Source organism: Ambystoma mexicanum, chromosome 10, assembly GCF_040938575.1.
Source record: "Ambystoma mexicanum isolate Mex_15411 chromosome 10, UKY_AmexF1_1, whole genome shotgun sequence".
NCBI classification, from domain to species: domain Eukaryota; kingdom Metazoa; phylum Chordata; class Amphibia; order Caudata; family Ambystomatidae; genus Ambystoma; species Ambystoma mexicanum.
In genome coordinates, this window is record NC_090932.1 from 240331721 (window position 1) to 240354025 (window position 22305).

General features: G+C 44.9%; 1 protein-coding gene across 1 annotated transcript in view; it reads right to left on the reverse strand.

Annotated features, from left to right (window-relative positions):
• The window catches only part of RBP1 (retinol binding protein 1), a 276077-nt gene that overhangs the window by 26935 nt on the left and 226837 nt on the right, over positions 1 to 22305 (reverse strand). The window contains exon 3 of the mRNA XM_069617772.1: positions 21193 to 21294. Coding sequence (XP_069473873.1) covers positions 21193 to 21294 — 102 coding nt within the window. The remainder of the gene's footprint in view (positions 1 to 21192; positions 21295 to 22305) is intronic.

The window sequence follows — 22305 nt, forward strand, 5'->3', positions numbered from 1 at the left end:
TAGCAAAATCAGTTGTGCCATTTTGGGGGCAGATAGCGAATTCAGAAGATATTAGAAAACTACTACTGGAGAGAACCATCAACCGGACAACAGATATACTCTACAATATGACATTAGAGCAGAAAGCAATAAGATTAGTAGCACTCCAAAATCGAATGGCATTAGATGTCATTCTAGCTGAGCGTGGTGGAGTATGCAAATTAGTGGGGTCCGCTTACTGTGTTTTCGTACCAGATTCCCCCAACTATCTTTAAGGCAATACAAAATCTGCACGTCCTTGGTTCCGAAGTGCATGTTCCCGAGGGAAACTGGGATCTAAACGCTTGGTTCTGGGACTTCTTGCGATCTTGGGGTTGGAAGGTACTTTGGTTTTATTAACTATTTTGGGAGTTCTGTTGTTCCTTTGTTGCTGTATTCAGTGTCTGCCCGGTATGTGTTCGATGCTAGGGGGATGTTGTGCACAAGCAATAAATTCGATAGGACATGAGGTGTATGCCTCAGATAAAACTTCCAAATAATATGTGAAAAGATATATTAGTAAAAGATCTAATGGCAATAGATATTTCAGATAGTGATTCAGGGTACATGGATACTGATGTATGGAGTTATTCGTAAGGAGAACCAAAATAGTTTTTAGCACTTGGCATAGGCCAAAAGGAGGGTTTGTCGGAATATGAAGTATATCGTGCCTCCTATTGTAATAAATATATTAATATTGGCCTACGCCAAGCTGCTCGAAAGTCATTTGCGAGATCTGTGTTACAAGGTCCTGACCTTTAATCTATGTAGGCCGCCATTTTAGGTCAAACCGCCATTTTAGGATTTATGTGGAAAAGTCACCCTGTGAGCTAAAATGGTGGACGATGTCATTGCAAAATACAACATGGCCGTCTTGACCTCTGTACATCGCTAATGTGTAATCTGCCTGCAGGCTACTTGCTGAGGTCATGAACCGAGACCTCGTCCTACGTTGACGTATGTGTAAAAGGATTACTCACGCAATGAAACCAATCCACAAGTATATATTATGATAATGTATTTACACATTGGACAAAGAACATCTGTTTTACTATATCGTATTAATGTTTAAGAAGACCTGCAATGCGAAACTTAGAATACACAGTTAATGCATACGCTTATTGTTACATGTAATAAAGAACAACCAGTTAGATGCGGTTATTTGAGACTCGGCAACAAACCCTAGAATTGGTGATGTATAAAGTAGAATATTAACCCGAAGAAGGGTTGGCCATAGCACTCACAAAATGTATAAAAAGCGAATGCATTCTAATGTACAGTATCTCACTGAACACACTGAACCAAGCTGGAGTTCGTTGTGTTGTACTGAGGGCCGATAGCCATCTGACTTTGCACTGTTTTGTAATTGTATTCGATAGAGAATAAAGTACTTTGTATGTTCCTTTGAAACCTGTGTTTGGTGTATTTCCTTTTGGGGTACTCAGCCTCGATATTTTGTTTCTCTTTTCACACTTGATGTGTGCTTGGTCACCAGAGCGTGTGAGCGGGATTGCACAAGCCAATCGTCTAGGTATGGGGATACGTGGATGCCCTGCAGACAAAGATGTGCTGCCACTGGGGCCAAGCACTTTGTAAAGACACTCTGAGCCGATTTTAGCCGAAGGGCAGAGCCTTGAACTGGTAGTGCGGACCCTGAACCACGAATCATAGGAATTTGCAGTGTTTCTTGTAAATGGGGATGTGGAAGTAGGCTTCCCCCAGATCCAACAACATTACAAGATCCCCTTCCTCCATCTGGCTGAGCACATGTTGTAATGTGATCATCTGGAACTTTTGGGACATTAAGTACTTGAGACGACGCAGATCCAGGATAGGCCTCCAATCCCTTTCATTCGAACCAGAAAGTATCTGGAATATATTCCAGAGCCCCGGAGGTGCTGGGGGACGGGTTCTATCTCACACTTCTTTAACATGGCATGCACCTCTCGTCAGAAGCTGTGGCCCGTGTTGTTCTTGTTGAGGCACGAGTCGAATACAAGGTTACCTGCGTCGGAACTCCAAGGCATGCCCCTGTCGGAGAGCATCCAGCATCCATCTGTCGGTGGTGATCTTCTTCCACGCGTTGATGAACTTTGCCAGCCGGCCTCCCACTGGGGTGCATAAGTGGGGGCCCGACGTCATGGCCGGTTTCGGCCTGCTTGGGGGTCAGGGCTCTGCCCTGTGGGTGGCACCAACGCTCTCAAGGCACCAACGCTGCACTCTGGTGCCTTGAGAGCAACCCCTATATGATTTTTGAGTGGAGGAGCGTGAAGGCTCTCAGTAGTATATCTTTTGGAAGATCTGCTGGCCTTTCCTCTGGGCAAACAAAACAATGATAGCCAATGTTGTTGCGGAGTTCCCAGGGAGCCCGCCATCTCCTCGTCGGTTTTTATGGCATGTAAAGACTCATCTACGGCCTTGCCAAAGAGGTTTTCACCATCGAACGGCATATGCAGCACCTTAGCATGAATGTCCTGGCGGAAGTTTGTTGCCTTCAACGACCCTTGTCGACAAAGGAACATACCGTTACCCATCTGACTGAATCGCGTGTCCGCAATGTCCAACGCCACTTAAATGGTGTGGTCTGAGGCCACTTCCCCCACCAGAAACGGTTCTAGTGCCTCGACCTTCTTGTCCTCGGTCAGGAAGTCTAGAACAGGTCCTAGCTTTTACCATAGTTTCCAATCATTCCAGGACAAAATGACTAGGGCATTGGTCGCCTTGATGGTAGAAGCTTCTGTATAGATTATTCTCTTGCTCATTGCAGCCAGCTTCTTCCCCTCCTGGTCCAGGGGTACCATGGCTACCAACAATGGGTTCAGCAAGTGCTTCCTGGATGCGGCCGAGACCACTGAGTCAGGCGAGGTCAGAGATCAGAAGCACCTGGGAGCTGAATTTGGTACCTTGTACTTTTTCTCGAGACTGTCACGCTTGGGCGGACCATACTCTAGTTCTTCATTAGCACCAGGCCCTCCTCCCAGACATCATCCAGTAAAGGAATGGACATGGTCTTTCTTCTGGACTCACCCTGCTGGTACAGGTCAGAGTCCCTGGACATCATGGAGGGCGGGGAGGCTCTATGGGGGTTGCCATGTGTGATGTTTCCTTGTCATCTTCCTCGTCGGTGCCTGTAGCCATAATAGCAGTGTCTGTGCCTGTGTCTATGTGAGGAGCCGGATCTTCGGGTGGAGGCAGGTTGAAATGCAGCAGTGGTGGCTGAGGGGTTGGGTGATGTTGAGACCCTCACCCTCCTTAATCTTTCTCTTCCGACAAGGTTGAGTTCAACTTCGGAGGCTCTTGAGGGTCCTATGGTGAAGCAGGCCCGGTACAGGGGGCATCCTCTGCTGGATCTCCGTGAACAGTGTGTGTAGAGTTGTCAGAACATCTAGCAACATGTCCCTTGGTTGAGGGGTGAAAGCAGCCAGTGGCATGGGGTCTGGACTGACGTGCCTCCTTTTGCGTGCTGGGGGCGTAGGCTCACCACCCTCAGATTCTCATCCTTCGTGGGCTGTATAATAGTCATCAGGCAAATCATTGTTGCTGTCGTCGGAGCTTGAATAAATCTGCACCGGTTTTCCTGGAGCAGCATGTGGGTCCTCATCCTGTGGAGAATCCTTTGGGGGTGCCTTGTCCTCCTCCGGAGGCTTCTGGGCTGATGCAGTCACAGGGCCTTTCGTAATCCCTGGGGGTGCCTGCTGCCTTCATTGCTGCCTCTGCAGCTGCATCACCCCTCGGGGGTAGGGAAACATGTGGGGTGGCCATTGTAGGCACTACCTTCACAGACACGCTCTCCATCAATGCTGTTGTGGTGGACGTCGTTGACTTAGTCGACTATGTGCTTGTCGAGGCCCTCGTCGACGGGGCCCTCATCAAACCGGTTCACTTGGAAGGCTGAGAGATCTTAGTTTTGATGGGCCCTCTCCCTTGTTGGTTTGTCCACTGATACACATTTTGGATGGGGTTAGGGACTTTCTCTTAGAAGAGGCCCCCTTTGTCGGCAACCTCACTGTGGAGACAGATGGTGAAGATGCTTGCGCTCTGCCCGACTTGGGACCCGCTCAGCGGCGAACCCAGCAGAGCCAGTGTCACAGAGGTTGGCCTTCTCTTGAACCCCCATGGGTGGGGTGTCCTCAAAGGATCTCAACCTCCTCCCGCAGGGAGTTTTGTCCTCGGACCAGCCAGTTCTGGGTGAGTCATGACGCTGCCCAGAGGCTAAGTCAGGGGCCTTGCTCGATTTGAACCATGCTGTCAGCCTGCTGTAGCAATCGTTCTTGGTTTTCTTTGAAGAACCATGGGACACCTCACATCCCTCCTCATTGTGGTCCAGATGCAGGCAATATAAGCATTTATGATGTCGATCCTCTATGAATACGTTCCTTTATCAACACTTCGCGCAGAGTTTGAAGAGGCTCCTGACTTCCTTCTTCTCCTCGAGTATGGTTGAAAAGGCGAGAAGCAGGCTCAAGGCCGGGCCTTCTCGAAACATCGATGGACGATCCGACAGTGGATGAAGATCTTTACCGGCAGCGGATCACCGCTGTCGGTAGCTATCCTTTGGTCAAAACAATAAGCAAAAATCATTAAAAATAGTCGATTTTCTATGGAAAAACTTGAAAATGCCCAAAAATAGGTTGAGGATGCCCAACACTGAAGCATGCGGTACAAATCTGAAGATGGCTACTAGGGGTGGAGCTTAGGGAGAGGACTGTCATTGCATGGGGCAGTATCACCCAGGGGACAGTGATTGGTTTAGAGGAGAAATAGTTACAAAGTGAAAGCGAAACTGTTTTTTCTTTTACCAAGGATTCCCAGCCTGACGACGGGGAGTATTCATGAACATGTGGATCCATGCCAGACCCCATGCTGGAGAAGTTTAGGTCTGTAGAGGGTTTACACAAACATTTTAGGACAGGTAAGGATTTGAAGGAAGCGTGTAAGAAACAGAGATTGAGAAAGATTTAACCCAGATGGGTTGGCAGTGTGAAAGAAGCATGCAAATTCAGTAGGAGAGGAAGGGATGAAGAAATCAAGAGTAGAAGGTCTAAGAGGGAGAGGTGGTAGACAGAAGCAGGGTGGGAAGTGTGAGAGAGTGGGATGTGACTGTCGTGAATCGTAGAGGGAAAATACTGAGCAAAGACATTAGCAGAGAGGGAGGGGCAATGGATATTGGCTTTGGATGTGTGGGCAAAGCTTGAAGTGTGAATGGAAGCTTCTAGGACCGATTACAAAGGGAAGAGATTAGATGTGTGAAGTCGTTTTTGGTAGAGTGAAGGGCAGAGGAGAGGGAAGCAAATTAATCGTTTAAGGCAAAATGTAGGTGGGGGGGCTAATTGTTCCAGCATCATAGGTCACCACATGTTTGTTTTGAGGGTCTGGAACCTGGGGATGATCTAAGGTTGAGGATGGAAATGTTAATATATATATTTTCTTTCAGGATAGTGTTGGTCAAATGGAGTCCTAAGAACAAAGCGAAAGTCAGCGGAAGAGGCATGAATAAAGGGAGAGACAGAACAAAGGTCCTCACATCAAGCTAAGTGGCAAGAGAGCCCTGCTCAAATAGTCTCTTGGTCACTAAGGAAGAGTAGAGTATGGATGACCAATACATGAAAGTGAGCAACTGAGTGATGAGAGGGAAAGGGGTCAATTGAGAGTTAAGAGGATGTAAAGAGAAAGACAAGATGAAGAGCTTACGGCGATGTGAGTAGGATTGCCATGAAGGGAGTAGAGGGATGGGTCAGATTGTAGGAAATTAAGATCAAAGTGGGTTGCTACGGGGGACATTGGAATGTTAATTTCCCTCATCTCTCCAGCTCTGAAAACCTGCCTCTACTCTCCGCCCTCTGCAACTAATCCAGAACAGGACTGCAAGACTTGTCCTTGGTCTCAAGCCCTGGGATCGTATCTCTCTAGCTCTGAAATCTCTCCATTGGCTCCCAGTGGATGCAAGGATTACATTTAAAGCCCTCTGCATTGTCCACAAGGCTTTCTGGGGCCTGTTTCCAAAATACCTTCAGCTATCCCTCCGCAAATACCTCCCCTCTCGAGCTCTTCGCTCCTCTACCTCTAACTCCCTAAGGGTCAGTTGCTTTCCAAAGAAACAAGCTGGGGGTAGATCTCGGTCTTCGGCTGGGGTCTCCCTCTGGAACAGCCTCCCTGCCACTCTAAAACTTGAGGAGAACCATCTCTGGTTCCAGAAGCACCTCAAGACCTTCCTCTTTTCTTCTGCCTTCGCTCCCGCTCTCCCCTGTTGATCTGTTCTCTCTTGGCACCGTGCACCTGGCCACCCTCTGTCCTATGGGCCAAGGTACCTTCTCACCTTGCCACCCTCCCGCACTGCCTCCGGACCACCCCTTGCACTGGGGTCTATCTGTAAACATACAGCACCCCCTTTTTCTTCCTGCACTTATCAGACCTACCCTGTCTGCTGCCTCCTTAAACCTAGCACTTTCAAACTGCTGGCTGCTCTACCATTGTTTGTTGCCTTGATTATTTATTCATTATTATGTATCCGTTTCTCCTCTGCTTCGCACTTTCCACTTCTCCCCCTTCCATCCACTTTTCCCCTGCCCCTCTCCCATGCACTTGCGTGTTGTCAATGTCACTGGGCCTAGTAAGATCGCCGTTTTCTTCTCCCCCGTTTCCCTCCATTGCCTTGTCACGGTCTGAAACACTTGTGTACAAGCGCAATAGAAATAAAATATCAATATCTGCATGGCAATGTGGATTTCAGTGGGAAATGATTCAAGGAGAAGGTTCAGGTCAGCGAAGGAGTTGAGAGGACAAGGGGGTGGATAGAGAGCCACGCCAGCGAGAGGAGATACTGGGAAGAGTGGGATAGCAACATAATCAAAAGAGAAGGAGGTGTTGTCGGAGGGAGGCAAACGTGAAGGTGGGTACCTTACTGTTAATAATTCTCACTCCACCACCCTTTCTAAAAGGATGGGGAGAGTGAGAGAAGGTATAACATTTAGTGTGCAGAGCAACTAGTGCAGTAGGGTCATGAGGGGAGATCCAGGTTTCCGTGATAGCAAGCAGTGAATGTTGAGGGTGAGGAGAGTAAAAGTGGTCATTGATATAGGAAGGCTTGTTGCAAAGGGGCTGTGTATTCTAGAGACCAAGTGAAAAAGTGATAGGAGGTGGGGGAGAGAAGCAGGTGTTGTGTCATTAGTAAGGGGGATAGAGGAGGGTGTAGAGCAGAAGTCTTAGGTTTGAAGGGTACAGGGCAAAGTGAGGGAGATGGAAAGGGGTTGAGTGAGGTAGACGCTAGACTGAGTTGCGGCTGAAGGCTTTGAGAGAAGCAGAAGAGAAGAGCAGGTACAAGGAAAAAGCAAGCAAAGTCAAAGTGCATGATGGAGGGTAAAAGAAATAGGCAAAAGGGGTTCATCCCTAGAAGGAGAGGGTAGGTAGGAAGTGGAAAGAAGTAGCAAGTATATGTACTGAGTTGGGACTGATTGAGGCTATAGGTGATCATAAAACAGTTAGGAGGCCCAACACAGGGATGTCCCTTAGGTTCTTTGAAACAACAGATCCTTTCACAGAGAAAGGAGAGTCTGCATGTTAAAGTATACCTATGTATCAAACCAAGAGACAAATGAAGGATAAGCACAGCAAGGTTCTGCCATAGAGGGGCTATGATCATAGGCTCTTTTGTGCCCTAACCCACTCAAGCGGAGGGTTTAACTTTGCGGTTTTTGGGCTTTAACTGCGGGTGCCCAGGGGAGACTCAATAACAGGGGCAGAAGCATGTCACATGGTCCTGTGTTAAAAGGCTTTATTCTGAAGGCAGTTCAATATTTCATTAAATGCCTTTATGTTACAAGAGACAACTACTGGGCACCTCATTCATTCATGCTAAGTACCCAATTTATTCACATGAAACAGTCATTGGAATCCACTAACTCAACATTCTCTGAGCCTTGCTTACATACACCATTAACGCATTCTACCCTCCAGTCGGGATGGCTAGCAGGACAGGTAGACCAGAACAAAATGGCCCTTATTTTACACAAACAACCAAAGCATTCTTGAATTCACTCCATCTCAGTCCTCTCTGTGATTTTATAATAGAAAATGTAACCCAGAACAAAAAAGGGACACCTGTCAAATTGTGGAGGACACCCAAATGTTGTAAAATGACAGTTGAACTAATTTATGTTTAAAGCCAGACTTCATAATACCAATGTATAGTGACATATTCTCTATCAGCCTTTGTGCAACCCACAGAAAGTGTATTAAAAATGTATTTACATTGATGCCCATCTTGAATGTGTTGTAGAGTCTAGAGGCCTTCTTGGCAAAGCACATATCTGCCGTGTGAATTCCTCAGCCCAAAAATATCAAGCACAGTAAATTTGGAGCGCAGCTTTAAGCAGAGAAAAATGCATTTATTTTAAGGATTGGCTTTCCCTAGAGTGTCAAAATTGACATGTAAATTAAAATGTATGAACCATATGGTACCATTATAGGAAACCTTGTTCTAGAATCCTCCAATTACAAATACACAGGAAAACTTTAATCAAGAAAAGCTGAAATGCAAGAATAAAAGCTGGAGAAGTCTGGCCCTCAGTTCATCTTTGATCAGTAAATGGGGAAAGGAAATCCTGGAAACTACTGCGGGATCCAAACTTTGAAATTCCTTGCAGGTTTACCTTACCTGACATAGCTTGAAGGCACACAAAGGGCATACATAAGGATTCATTTTAATCCAGCTCAGGCAGCTCCCAAGATTCTATGAGAGCACCCTACTGCAGATTCCATGTAGGGGATCCCAAAATGTACTTTCAAAGAGAATCTGTAACTAAGAGCATCACCCATCAAAGTCAAAAATGTATTGCCTATGGAAGGTCATTGACATTTAGATGCACAACACTAGCCATCTGTCTTGGATTAGTGAAGGTACCAGGTAATTGAAAACATGCAGACCAAAGGCATTCTACTTTGGATAAGTGATAAGTTGGAAAGGGAATATTTAGGCCATGCATCCCCTCTGCCCTGTGTTGGGGAACTGATGTAACTGCACACCAAAGATGGGGTGAAATCTGGGAAGGTAACAGGATTAGGAATGCAGGGAGGCACAATTCAAAATCAGGGACACAGAGGTTAATATCCTCTGTGTCCCTTATAATATATATGTCCAACAACGTGAAATGTGGTTTCTTTAGTGCCCAGTCCACTTTGAAGTGAAAAATGAAATCCAAATCTGGAAGCATTTTGGCTGCCACTTTTTACATTGGATTGCCTTTGTTAAGTATTATTTGCAAAAATGGTTAGTGGTTGAAGCTGGTGTTGAATCATTTTGATCATAGTTGCACTAATCAGCGTTCAACACAGTCAACCACAACATCCTAATCAGAAGTCTGGAACAAACAGGGATCACCACCACAGCAATGACGTTGATTAAATCAGTCCTATCTCAAAGTAAAGAACCAGCGCGAATAGAACCATTCATATCAGCGCTGCGAGACACCACCTTTGAAGTACCACAAGGATCCACCCTATTCCCACTCCTCTTCAACATCTACTTGACTCCACTAATCAAACTCATCAAAGGGCACAGCCTAACCTGCTACAACTACACAGATGACACCGAAATCATCTTCGAAATTGAAGATGTACAAGAGGAGAACACAACGCTAGTAGACTGTCTGAAAGAACTCTACGATTGTATGAACACAAACAGCCGCAAACACAACCGGGAAAAGACAGAAATCATGATCATATCCAAAAACCAAAAACACAACCAATAGATCCAATGGCCAACAGAACTAGGAACAGCGCCCACACCATCAAAAATAGTCAGAAACCTTGGAATCCTCATGGAAAAAAGAGCTAACACTAGAACCGCAAGTAAACGCAATAAGTAAAAAACGCTTCTTCCATCTACACACAATCAAAACGATCGTACAATTCTTCTCCTTTATGCACAAAACACTAGCCATCATTTCCCTCTTCATGTCCAGGATAGATTACGCCAACAGCTGATACCTCGGAATGCCGGTTTATCTACTGAAGAAACTGCAACTTATACAGAAGCAGCAGTAAGACTCGTCCTTCAACTATCACAAAGAGAACACATCACTACTGCACTAAAAATGCTACACTGGCTGCCAGTCAAAAAACAAATCAAGTTCAGAACTATGTGCATAACACACAGAGCAATCCACAGCCAAGGAGCAGAATTCCTACAAAAGAAAATCACCATTTACCAGCCAGCCAGAACACTCATATCAAGTAACAATATCGGCTTGGAACCAAAACAGTACACCAGGAGAAAACCTTGTGGGTCAGCATTCTCCTGCCTAGTGCCAAAAGCTTGGAACTCCCTCCTGAGGGAAATTCGAAACAAAGGACCATCTAAAATTCTGAAAACACCTAAAAACGTGGCTGTTCAATGAACAAAAAGGAATGAGCAACACCCACAACCCTCGGAATTGTATAATAATTGTATAATGACAACAGAATATATAAATTCCTGAGAACATTACCTGTGTATTAAAACTTACATGAGCCAATGAAAACAAGTCACCTTTTGCATGTAAATGCTGTAACACAGACCTATGCTAGCCAGTCATGGCCTATATGTCAAGTTACCTCTACATTGCTAATATATTTACCATCTCACACCTGCACAGGGGAGTTGGTGCATTATATATGTACTTGAACATTGATCATTTTCTCCGGGACCATACTTGTCTTGATGTGGGAAAATATCAAATGTTTAATTATACTTGCATTACATAAAAGGTTCTAGTGTGAAGGATGTGTGATGTTTATACAGAGACCAATGCACAGCAGAATTGTCAGTAGGTCTATGTTTATTAGAATACTACATATTTATATGAAGATTGTTGTGATTGTATGTGAATGCCTTTGTTGGCTTATAATAGTGAGATTCATACAGGTAGGCAACATTTCATTTTGGATGATTTTATATATACCATATTGTATTGGGCTCCAAGGAAAGCTGGAGATCCTGTTGTCTAAAACTTAACTATTCATTGAATCCTTCACGGTCTGTTCTTTGCCCTGAGTTGTGGGGTGGAATTGTGTAAGTGGGGCAATTAGATCAGTGTGCCACGTCTGAGTGAACAACTAGCCAAAAAGTTTTTAAAATATTTAACTGTGCCAACATTAGATACAAAGCAGATCCACCACACCCCTCTACAACCAACAACAAACTAGTGGGGATACAAAATAAACTATTCCACAACATACAGATGGGCAAATGTTAGCTCAAAACACAATGAAGATATAGGTTACATGCCTATAACTTACAACACCCCAAGACAAGACCTACACATTTATTCAACTCCACTCACGTGGGAGATGAAAGGATATGTGCAGCCATCCAACTGCATTATTTGCCACCTTTGTAAAACCAACTGGACAGATCCATGGTGGTATGTATCATGAAAGAAAAGTCCCCATGTCTGCCCTTGCGCCACACAATAGAGGGAATGGCACCCAAAGGTACGGCACTCACAATTAAATACAGAACACAGTCATCAACAGGTGGCCAGATCTCCCTCACAGAATGGAAGCTTACACAACCTATGCTGCTGTGCCAAACCCAAAAAACAATCTATACCACACACTTCCACGTTGGCCACAAGTAAGAGATGATAAAAATCAATTGCCTAGACCCGTCACGCCACAGTCACTCAAGGAAACCTATCACCAAATACATTATACTGGGTGATCTCAACCTAGGGTATAACAATGCCACTGACCCCAAAGCAGCAGCGCTCACTCTTGCACTCAAGGACATGAATTTTACCCAGCTTATAGGTGTGCCCACCCACTCTAAAGGGAGCACCCTGGATTGGATTCCTATGGCGAATGTGATCGACATATCAGCCATCAACACTGTATCCTGGTCTGACCATTCTCTCATCCACTTCAATCTCTTCTTAACAAAGCCCCTCAAAATCCGGGCACCCACACTGAACCCTATACAAGTTCACGGCACCCACAAACTGACCCTTGAAGACTTACAGCCCTCCCTCCTAGCATCTCTAACTCAAGTTCACAGACACAGAATAGCTCTCCTCAAGACCACACTCATCACTTCCACACATGCCTGCTTAACGGGCTTGACCTGCATGCACCCATAAAAAATAAAACCCATAACCCCTTAAACCTTATAACAAAAGGGTCCCCAAACAACAATGTGACAAGAACCCTACACCAACCAATTGCTCCGCCCTCGCCACTGCTGCACATAAGAAATCAGTAGTCACCTCTAAATCCAATACCTACAATACCAGAATTGCCAATGCGGGCTCCAACACTAAAAAACTATTTTCCATTCTTAGAGAGATGGAAACCCCCATGCCCTCTAATGCAGGCACTCGCCAGGATAAAGACTGTTGTACTGCAATACAGGCTGCATTTTCTCACAACATTGAAATACTACTTGCTAAAATCGGTGCTAAAAAGACCATGCTTGCCACGAACGCCACCAATGTACCCACACCTCGTGCTCTCGACCAACCCAGTGTAACCCATTCCTCTACTGCTCTGCCTTTCTCTTTCTGCCAAGTCACTTAGGAACAAGTCCTTACCACTGTCCGGTCACTAAAACCCTCTAACTGTAAAGGGGACTCCTGCCCGGCGCACATTGTGCAGATTTGTGCACACATGTTACCACCAATCAACACCGAGATTGCCAATACATCCTTGTCCAGCACTGTAACATCCAGCATCAGGTCTGCCTGGATCACCCCTCTCTTTAAAAAAAAAAAAAGAAAAACACGCTAGACCCTTCCATATGCACTAACTAATGCCTTATAACCACAGTGCCCTTCTGCTTAAAATTCTTGACCGCCTCGTCTATGCGGGTCTAACATTTCTCAGAACAAAACCAAATACATGGAATAAGGCAATCTGGCTTACGTCCAAAGCACAGCACAGAAAGAGCCCTGTTGGACTTAGAAATCCAAATGGATAACATCTGTGATTCAGGCAACCTAGCCATCCTCCTCCTACTAGATCTCTTGGCCGAGTTTCATCTAGTTGACCACGATATCCTCTGGCAACACTTCCACTTCTCTCCAGAAGCCACCTTATAGATTAAATCTTTCCTCAGTTTGCACTACCAGATTTTTCATAGGCAAGACAGCCACCAAACCTATCCCTGAATCACTAGGCACCCCACAAGGCACCTGCCTCTTGTCCACACTTTACAACATATATACCAAGCCCCTATTCGACCTCCTTGGCACACAGGAGATCATCTATCCAAACTTTGCTGACAATACGCAAATAGTCATCCCCCATCTCTGGTGATTATGCCCGAGAGACTGCCTCAATAAACACAGTATACAGCACTATCCAAAACTAGATGGCCACCCACAACTTGTGCTTAAATGATTATAGAACAGAGCTCCTCATTGTAGGCTTACCCTACGGTCTCAAAAACCTGGACACAGCCTACACCTCCATCTGCATTAATCATACCGCCATCCTTGGTCTTAAACAAATCAAAACGTTGGGCGTTTACTTTGAAGCGGACCGATACATGACTAGACACATCAACGCCCTAGCATCTCCTACAGCCTACACTGCTAGGCTAATTCCCCTAAGTAGGCAGTTCCTCTTATCAAACAAGTGCATCACTCTTGCTGAAGCTCTTATCCTCACAAAACTGGATTACTGCAACATCTTACAAATGGGCATCCGGGCGGCTATTATGTCCAAAATTCCAGCTACTGCAAATTAAAACCCTACGTGCTGCCCTGGGCCTAAAACAATCCAACTAAATTTCAGAAATCAGACATGAGACGCATTGGCTGCTTATCAAAGCTCGGGTGGATTTGAAAACTTTGGCCATAGTGCACAGATGCATCTACAATTAAGCCCCCTCCCCCCCCTTTACCTCAACACCTGCCTTACTCAAAACCTTCCAGAGCGTGTGCTAAGATCCTGCTCCAGCATCTCGCTGGCCACCCCCTGCTTAAAGACCAAAAGAGCTGCTGGTGTCAGCTTCTACATCATAGCTCCCACTCACTGGAACTCTCTGCCTGGCCACATCAGAAACGAGAATCCTATAAGACCTTAAAAAAACTCGTAAAAACATGGTTATTTGATAAATATGAATAACACTTGATTCTTGTTATGTGACCAATGTCTTCTATAACTTACCTTTTTGCCTTACTGTACCAAACACTGTGATACCCTTGCGTCTGGCCGTTACACAAATGTTAAAACAAATAAGGACCATCCATAGGAGCCCATCATATCTGGCACAACCTAAAACCCCAAAATGACCCTCCTAACTTGACGACTGCAAGCTGTACTCCACTAACACATCTGGTCTGTAACTGGAGGTGTGGGTTCAGATCCCACTTATAACAACACAGGTACAGAAAACCTTAGCCATTAATGGGTGTCAGACGCAAAAATGGATCCAATGTGTTCACAACTGTAAAAGGAGTAGGACGAGCAGAGAACAGTTTTGCTCTCAAACATACACATACTATGCAGGGTAAAAGTAACGAGCAAACACACATTTGAATTAAACACAGAACAAACACAGGCAAAGATACTTCATTCAGGGCACTAAACCTGAATAGCAATGCTACCTAATGCGAACGAATGTGAGCAGCAGAAAACCTAAACATTCCTATGAAAAGAAAGTATGTGTTCACTCGTACCCAAATCAAGCAAGCATTCTCCAACACAGTAAAACGGTAGTGTACACTTATGTCTTCACAAGTTGAACTATGGTATAGCACGTGAATCTCTATAGAAACATGCCGTGAAATTGCATTGCAAATAGTTTGAGGCTTATGGGTGTGAAATACCCTGCCTTGAAATCACATTCGGAGCCATTTGGCAGTGCAACATTATGCGATATCCGTAAATGGACAAAACATTTGCATGTGCTGCCCAACACACCCAGCAGTATGAATCCCTTTACTATAATACACAGACTACAACAAATACCAGGTGCACCACATGACCACTCCCATATACCTTATGCAACTAGCAGTGCGATATACAAACGTGTGAACCATTGATTAAAGGCAGACAAAGTACTTCAAACTTCTGTTAAGTTTATCTTTAAAGAATAGGTGATATTCACCCCAAAACATTACAATGAAACATGCAGAAAAAAAAAATGAGTGACAACATGCTATAAACTAGATTCAGTAAGTAAAATGACATGTTGCATGAATGAAGTCAAAGCAGGGCCAAGCTGCATAATTATCCCTCGCACACACCTTCAGCAGCGATTTCAACTTTCCTTTGCTGCTGCACTTGTGGTCACTGGGACCAACACCTCAGGAGACAATCGCAGTCCCATTTCTCGTTACAGATCCTACAACTGGGGCTCAGGCTTTGGCACCTGCGTGTTCGAATTAGACACAGGTTTGCCTCTGCACGGCGTAACAGACCCTGCACAAATACTGCTTCTGTGATATGGTCAAGCCCTTTTATCCAGTTACTCCCTGCCACCATAGTCCTGTCCACTTAAAACAGAGTACAGGCGTCATTACATGAGAACAGACCTATTGCGAAAGCACAGAGCTTCCAAATGAACACACGCCTGCAGTCATGTGGACTAATGCTCGGTAATGAAAGAAACGAGAATAAGAAAGTGAGGCAGAGAAAATCTACAGCATGTTACAACTACTCGTTTGGCAAGATTAGTAAGGTTAGAGCGCTTATACTTCAGAACCTTTAGGGATGCAACTTGAAAATTCTCCTCTTGTTAACTGGCCTTTACTGCTTCAAAGCACAATATGTCACATTAACCGAATCGACTCCGTCTTTGCTGCACGCACATCTGCCTGCCAACACCTTGAAGATCTAAGCAACAAGGAAGCACAGAGAACTCCTTCTAATGTGGTGTCTTCGCTATGCGCTGCCTCATTGATGCCAGAATGCTTCTGCATCAGCCACTATACGATCAAAAAAAAATATGAACGCATCAATTCAGGACCTTTCTTTTGCAGCATTGCTGCCACTGACGATTTCGTCAATGACTCAACCCAAACTTGAGTTGCGTTTTCTTTTTCTTTTTTTTTACAGGACCGTCCTTTACAACAACTACTCATGAACGCTACAGTGCTTTCCACTGGTCCCATTCACATTTCACTTCTTCAGTCTGTATTTACTGGTACTCTCGTTTCCATTTAGCTTCACATATTTAAACAAGAGCTACTGATGGGTTTGCCTCAAGATTTGAGGATTCATTATGCCTTGGCCAACTAGATTTGAGAAATGTTGCATGAACGACACAGCATTATTCATTGTGGACGTGATAGACATGTCAGCAGTGCGGTTATTAGAATGCCTTTCCAGTGTATGCCTCTCCAGGATTAAGCAAGCACTAATAGACACTCGGGTATACATGGCATTTGTAGGGTTAACTTTTTTAACAGATGTTTTAAGTTATGAATGGATGAATCAAAGGGTACCATTTGATATATCCTTTACTGTTCAAACAGACTGCCTTTACCGCTAGAGGATTAATTGATGCTCAACGGCCAAAGAATATTTTTACAGTTTATCGGTAGATACAAGATAAGAGTCATGCAAGTAAGTACTTGGCTTTGTAGAGTTATTTCTGTTGTGTATGGCTCGCCTGGGGAAGAAGGAATGTTGTGATGTCATGTGGATTGTTGATGCCTGAATGTTGGAATGTATGGGTGAAGGTTCTAGCCTGGTCAGTTGGTTAGCCTTCTGCCTGGGTGATGGGCCACTAGTGTTATTGTCCTTTATGTAACTTACTTGTGAACTATGCAACAGCTTGTAATGGCATCTAAGAAGCATGTAATAAACCTTACAAGTGTGCCTAAGAAGGCTGGAGGCTGCAGCCTTTCATTGGCGACAAGCTGGTCTTTCAAAGAAGAATCTATGCGTGAAAAAGCTGGTACCCTGGTGCAGGAAGGAGAAGGACAACACTGCCCCCAAATCAAGTAAGGCCCATCACCCAGGGCGGCAAAAGGGGGAGGTGGAGTGCTGATTCCAGGCAAGTGCCCATAATTGGAGGAATAGGCTGCCCATGAGCTGCAAGGAGAACTGGGTCTGGAAAGGGAAGCTGACCCATCTGCTGGAGTAAGGGAAGCTGTTCCGAAAGGAGGGAGCTGGGTCTCATAAGCAGGAGAGGGAGCAACATTCTAGTTTTTAGCTGGATTATGCTGCACAGACACGTTTTGGTAGATAACAGTGTCTGTTTGGCAGACTGTGATGGCATACTCCCGAGTCAACATACTGTCATGTTAATGATTAAGAGCAATGGTATGAACTGATGTGGAGTGTAATACTCTGTAAGCGTTTTTAAGGACTTTAATGCTCCCTGAATAAGTCTACGGCGTATGTAGGTGCTTCACCCTGTAGGTGTGCAGCATGGCTCTGGCTGACGGTTAGGAGCGGCATGGTCCGTGTTACCCCAAGGCCCGGATGCTTATGGTGACGTCATCGTGATATGGGGGCAGTTGGGGGAAGCATGGAACCCCCACAGAGCTCCAGATTCTCTTACCTGCTGTGAGTCAGCGTGGCAAGCGTTGCGCTGTTTGTTAAACAAGCACTGTGAAAGTAAACAAGGAAACAGGAACTTTAGAGTAAAGAACCGTAGGACGTTTCCGGCGTGATCAGGAAGGCATGGTTATGGAGAGGCGTTGGAGATGCGTTGCCACATTTGGAGTGCAGTTGAAACAACTATCGAACAATGCTTTTCGAACATGCAAGTTGTTCGAACTGAGATACTTTGGCAGTCTGCATGAGGCATCTGATCGGCAGGCAATACTAAGCAGGCGTGTGGCAGGTGCCCTGTCTACCTGCGACTGGACTGGACTTCTCAATGCGGTGTATCCTTTATATATGTCAAGGCAATGATTAAGTTGGATGTGATTAATCAACGTGTTCGGTTCATAATGTGGATTATTAGGTTTTGGGGGAATGTTTATGAAAACTGGCTCTGTTATGGCTAAGTGTGCGATGTGCATGCTAGATGGGAATGGATGGAAGTGTAGGAGCGACAGTAGGGTGACACGTAGAGTGTACAGGTTTAGCCATAATCGCTTGAGGATGTGCAGGATGATGGACGCACATGGACTTTTCTTTCCGCAATATATGTTGTGTTGGGGTGTTAGGAGTGTATGGTGCGTGTAGGGGTAGGTGTTGGCGCAGTGCAGATCTAACCTTTTTGAGGATTTGCAGGGAGACTGGTTGCAACAAGGCAACATGGACTTATAGGTGTCGAAACAACCACTTTAGGTGCGTTGATGCAACATGGACTTCCAGGTTGGGAAAAACCTGTTTAGGTTGGGGTTCATCGCTGATAATGATGTCCTGGTGTACATTTTACCAATGTTGAATGCATACTGCATTGCTTTTTGAACGTTAGTGATTAAGTGTCAGTGATGGTGTCGTTAGGTGTGGTTCCTGTCATTAATATGTGGCATGGAGAGGTGAGAAGCCATGCTGGGGGTAGCACCCTCAGCCCGGCTCTCGTGTGTGGTGTAGATCACATGGTTGTTTGGGAGGTAGCGCCTCTAATGTTGTTAGTTACCTGGGGTAGCACCCCAATTTATTATTCTGTATTGGTGTGGATAGCACCTGAGGAGTTTGGTTGTGCTGATGGTGTGAGTGCTGGGTCAGCATGTACGGCATATGTTGTTGTGTGCATTATCTACGGGTTTGGTTACGCTGATGGTATGAAAAGTTCCAGTTCAGTATATTATGCAGAGTGTCTTGGGGTGACTGCGGATTTAAGTCACCCAGGGTCATACAAATGTATGTTGGTCCTGGGTGGTAGTGCCCCCAGTTGAGTGTGGGCATGACTGTAGTTGATGTCACGCAGGGTTATAAAACGTAAGCTTGTTAGTGGTGTTAGCACCACCAGTTGAGTGTGGGTGTGACTGTGGTATGTGTCATACAGGGTCAAAGGTTTTTAGTTTTGGGTGGTAGCGCCCCCAGTCAGAGTCCAGCGTGACTGTGGTCAAAGTCTTGCATGGTTAAACAAGGTATATGTGCTGGGTGGTAGCACCCCTGGTTATTGTGTGGGTATGACTGCGGTAATAGTCATGCAGGCTCACACATTTACTTGGATTACTTGGTCTTGCACTACGTCCATTTTGTTTTCTTGCACGCAGACAGCTGTCCTTGGCAGTGCTGTGTGTTCCTTTACGACTCGTTCCATATTCATCAGGGTCCAGAGTGATCCAGTGCCATTGGTTGTTGGCTTCGGTGTGCGTGGCCAGCGTATCGGGTGTGTTGTGAGTGGCTGAGTGTAAATGCCCTGGTGATATGAGTCAGTGTGAATGGGTTGTGTAGGTGTGAGTGGAGGTGTGTCCTGTAGTGTTTCGTGTGTGTTGTGTCAATTCAAAGAGGGGAGGTGTGTTGAGTAGCGCTTTGTCAAAGTGGAGGTGTGTCTTGTAGTGTTTTGTGTGTGTTGTGTCATAGCAAAGAGGGGAGGTGTGTTTCCTAGCGCTATGTTGTGGGTGTTGTGCTAATGCAAAGGGGGGAGATGTGTTGTGTATGTCTTGCCTGGGGAAGAAGGAATGTTGTGATGTTATGTGGAGTGTTGATGCCTGAATGTTGGAATGTATGGGTGAAGGTTCTAGCCTTGTCAGTTGGTTAGCCTTCTGCCTGGGTGATAGGTTGCCAGTTTAGTTTGGTTTGTTTATTTATAGAGTGTGACCGAACCCTCAGGTAGCTGGGCTCATAATCATGTGGACAACATAGTTACATAGCGTTGCGCAAAGCAATAAAAAGGGTACATGCATTCAGTGTTACAAAGAGGGGTACAGTGAGAGTGGCAAATACAGTAGAGCGTGAGGACCGGGTTACATGATGGTCCGTTTCAGGAGTAATTGGTGGAGACAGGTGTGTGCGTGAAAGCCTGTTAGGTAGAGAGCCAGTATTTCACCATGGCCCTGAATGGCCAGAAGGAAGCTTCCGATCTGATAGCGAGAGGGAGTGTATTCCAGCATTGAGCTGCTAGAACAGGGAAGCTGGAGCCTCCGGCTGTTTTTAGATTGAATTTGGGGATCTTTAGTTGGTGCAGATAGGGAGTTCTGTTAGGTCTGGAAGTGCTGTGTTTAGAAAATTTGTCAGATAGGTAGCATGGGGCAGTTAGTGACAGGCACTTGTGTGTAATGACAAGGGTTCTTAACTTAATTCTGTCGTGGATGGGGAGCCAGTGGGCTTCTTTGCTGGCCGTGGAGATGTGAGCCTTACGCAGGAGGTTAAGAGCGTATTTTAAGGCGTTATTTTGTATAATCTGAAGTCTGTTCAGGTTTTTTGTCGTGGTGCCCAGGAAGATAGTGTTACAATAGTCTAATTTAGAAAATATCAGCGCTCTAGCTAATGTGAGACAACTGGAGGAGGATAAAAAAGGTCTGCAGGCATTAATACGTTTATTGGTATAGGTGGTAGATGAGATGGTGGCGTTTATTTGTTTTTTCAGTGATAGGGTGGAGTTGAGATACACACCTAGTGTTTTGACCTCTTTGGATACTTTTATAATGTTACCATCAATGGTGAAGGATTGGTACCTGGAGTCCAATTTATTGAGACGGGCCTGAGATCCTACAATAAGAAGTTCCGTCTTATCGTCATTGAGGCAAACACTATGTGTGGCCATCCAGGCTTGAATTTCTAGGTAGATTTAATTTAACTTTGCAACATCTTCTTCATAGCAACCAGAGAGTGTGAGAGTGTGCCAGTGTTATTGTCCTGTATGTAACTTACTTGTGAACTATGCAACAGCTTGTAATTGCATCTAAGAAGCATGTAATAAACCTTACAAGTGTACCTAAGAAGGCTGGAGGCTGCATCATTTCAGTTTAATTGACAACACATACAAAGGGGGAATGCTTTTGAATTGCCCCTCTCTCGAACTGGCGAGATTAAAAGCACACTATATCACTGTGAGGGCAACAGGAATTAGGTTAACTAACAGTGGCATCCATGGAGCAGTTAATCTAGTCACCACTACTACCATTGTTAGGACGGTTGTGACTGAGGATGGTGGCTGGTGCAGTGTCCATTTACTAATGCTTCTCGTTACACGCATACAGGTCCCCTTTTGGTCACTTAACTCAGGACATTGAAACTCATGTAGCTGTCGAACGGATGAACAAATGTAATTGCTAACTTGGAATTATGAAATAATACCCAAATACAAGTCTTTTTAATGTATGATCCTTTGGAAAAACATACCAAGTGAAGCTCATCTCCTTCAACCCACTGGGTCCATCCACGGCCATCCTTTTCACCCTTTTGAACGCAAACAAGTTTATCTCCAACCCAGTTTACAGTGGTCTGCAAAATGAACATAAAGATTGGTTGTCATTATAGACCGTTTTCATGGCAATGGGTAACAGTTATAGTGTTTCCATGAAAAAGGAAGCATAACAATTCAGAAATAGTCCACAGGGGGGCATCAAAATAGTGCATTGTTTAAGCAAAAAAAAATACTTTTAGAGAAACGCATTGAACCCAGTAAATGAACAAATCAAGGGTAATACATTGCGAGACACATGCCGTGTACATTTGAACTTCTTGTCCAATCCAGCAAAGACAAGATCAGATAGCAGTGATGTAAGGGTGACATGGGATATACAAAAAAGGCACATGGGAACAGGTAATGATGCAAACACTGACAGACAGTCAGAGAGGGACATCACCAACAGTGATATATGTGATGGGACTGCCCAAAGTGATTAAATGAGGCAAGCTAGGAGATCAAAACTCTTATTGGCCATTAAGACAAAGCAAACCTCCGCTCTCACTTGATGAGTAAAAAAAAACCTTCTTGGTCCCAATAATCTGTGCTCACAAAGATAACTTTATAACCCAAGTGCAGATGCAATGAATCCAGTGAAGGTCTGTTTATGAATTAAAGCGAGACAGCTTAACGCAGTGTCTTCTAGTATCCCACCACCCAAATACACTTCAATAGTAGCTACAAAGTGTCCATCACACTAAGGGACATGTAGGCAAGGAATGAAGACCGGTTATGTTTGGGCTGATTCTTTTTTGCACTTTTTATACCCCAACACCCAAAAAGTAAACCATCTCTGGATGTAACAAATGGACAATAGTATGAGGAATTCTTACCAAAGGATTATGTTGCACGAACATCTAGCCACATGGATCCGACACAGGTCCTATCTATATGGAGGGTGTAGAACATTAAAACACTGGACCAATAAGATGTACCTCCTCACTCACAGGATGTGCACGCTAATGAGGGGCCGAAGAGAAGGAAGGCATTTATATGTGTCGTTTGATCCTATCTAAGTGAAATTACCTATGTTCCCATGCATCAAG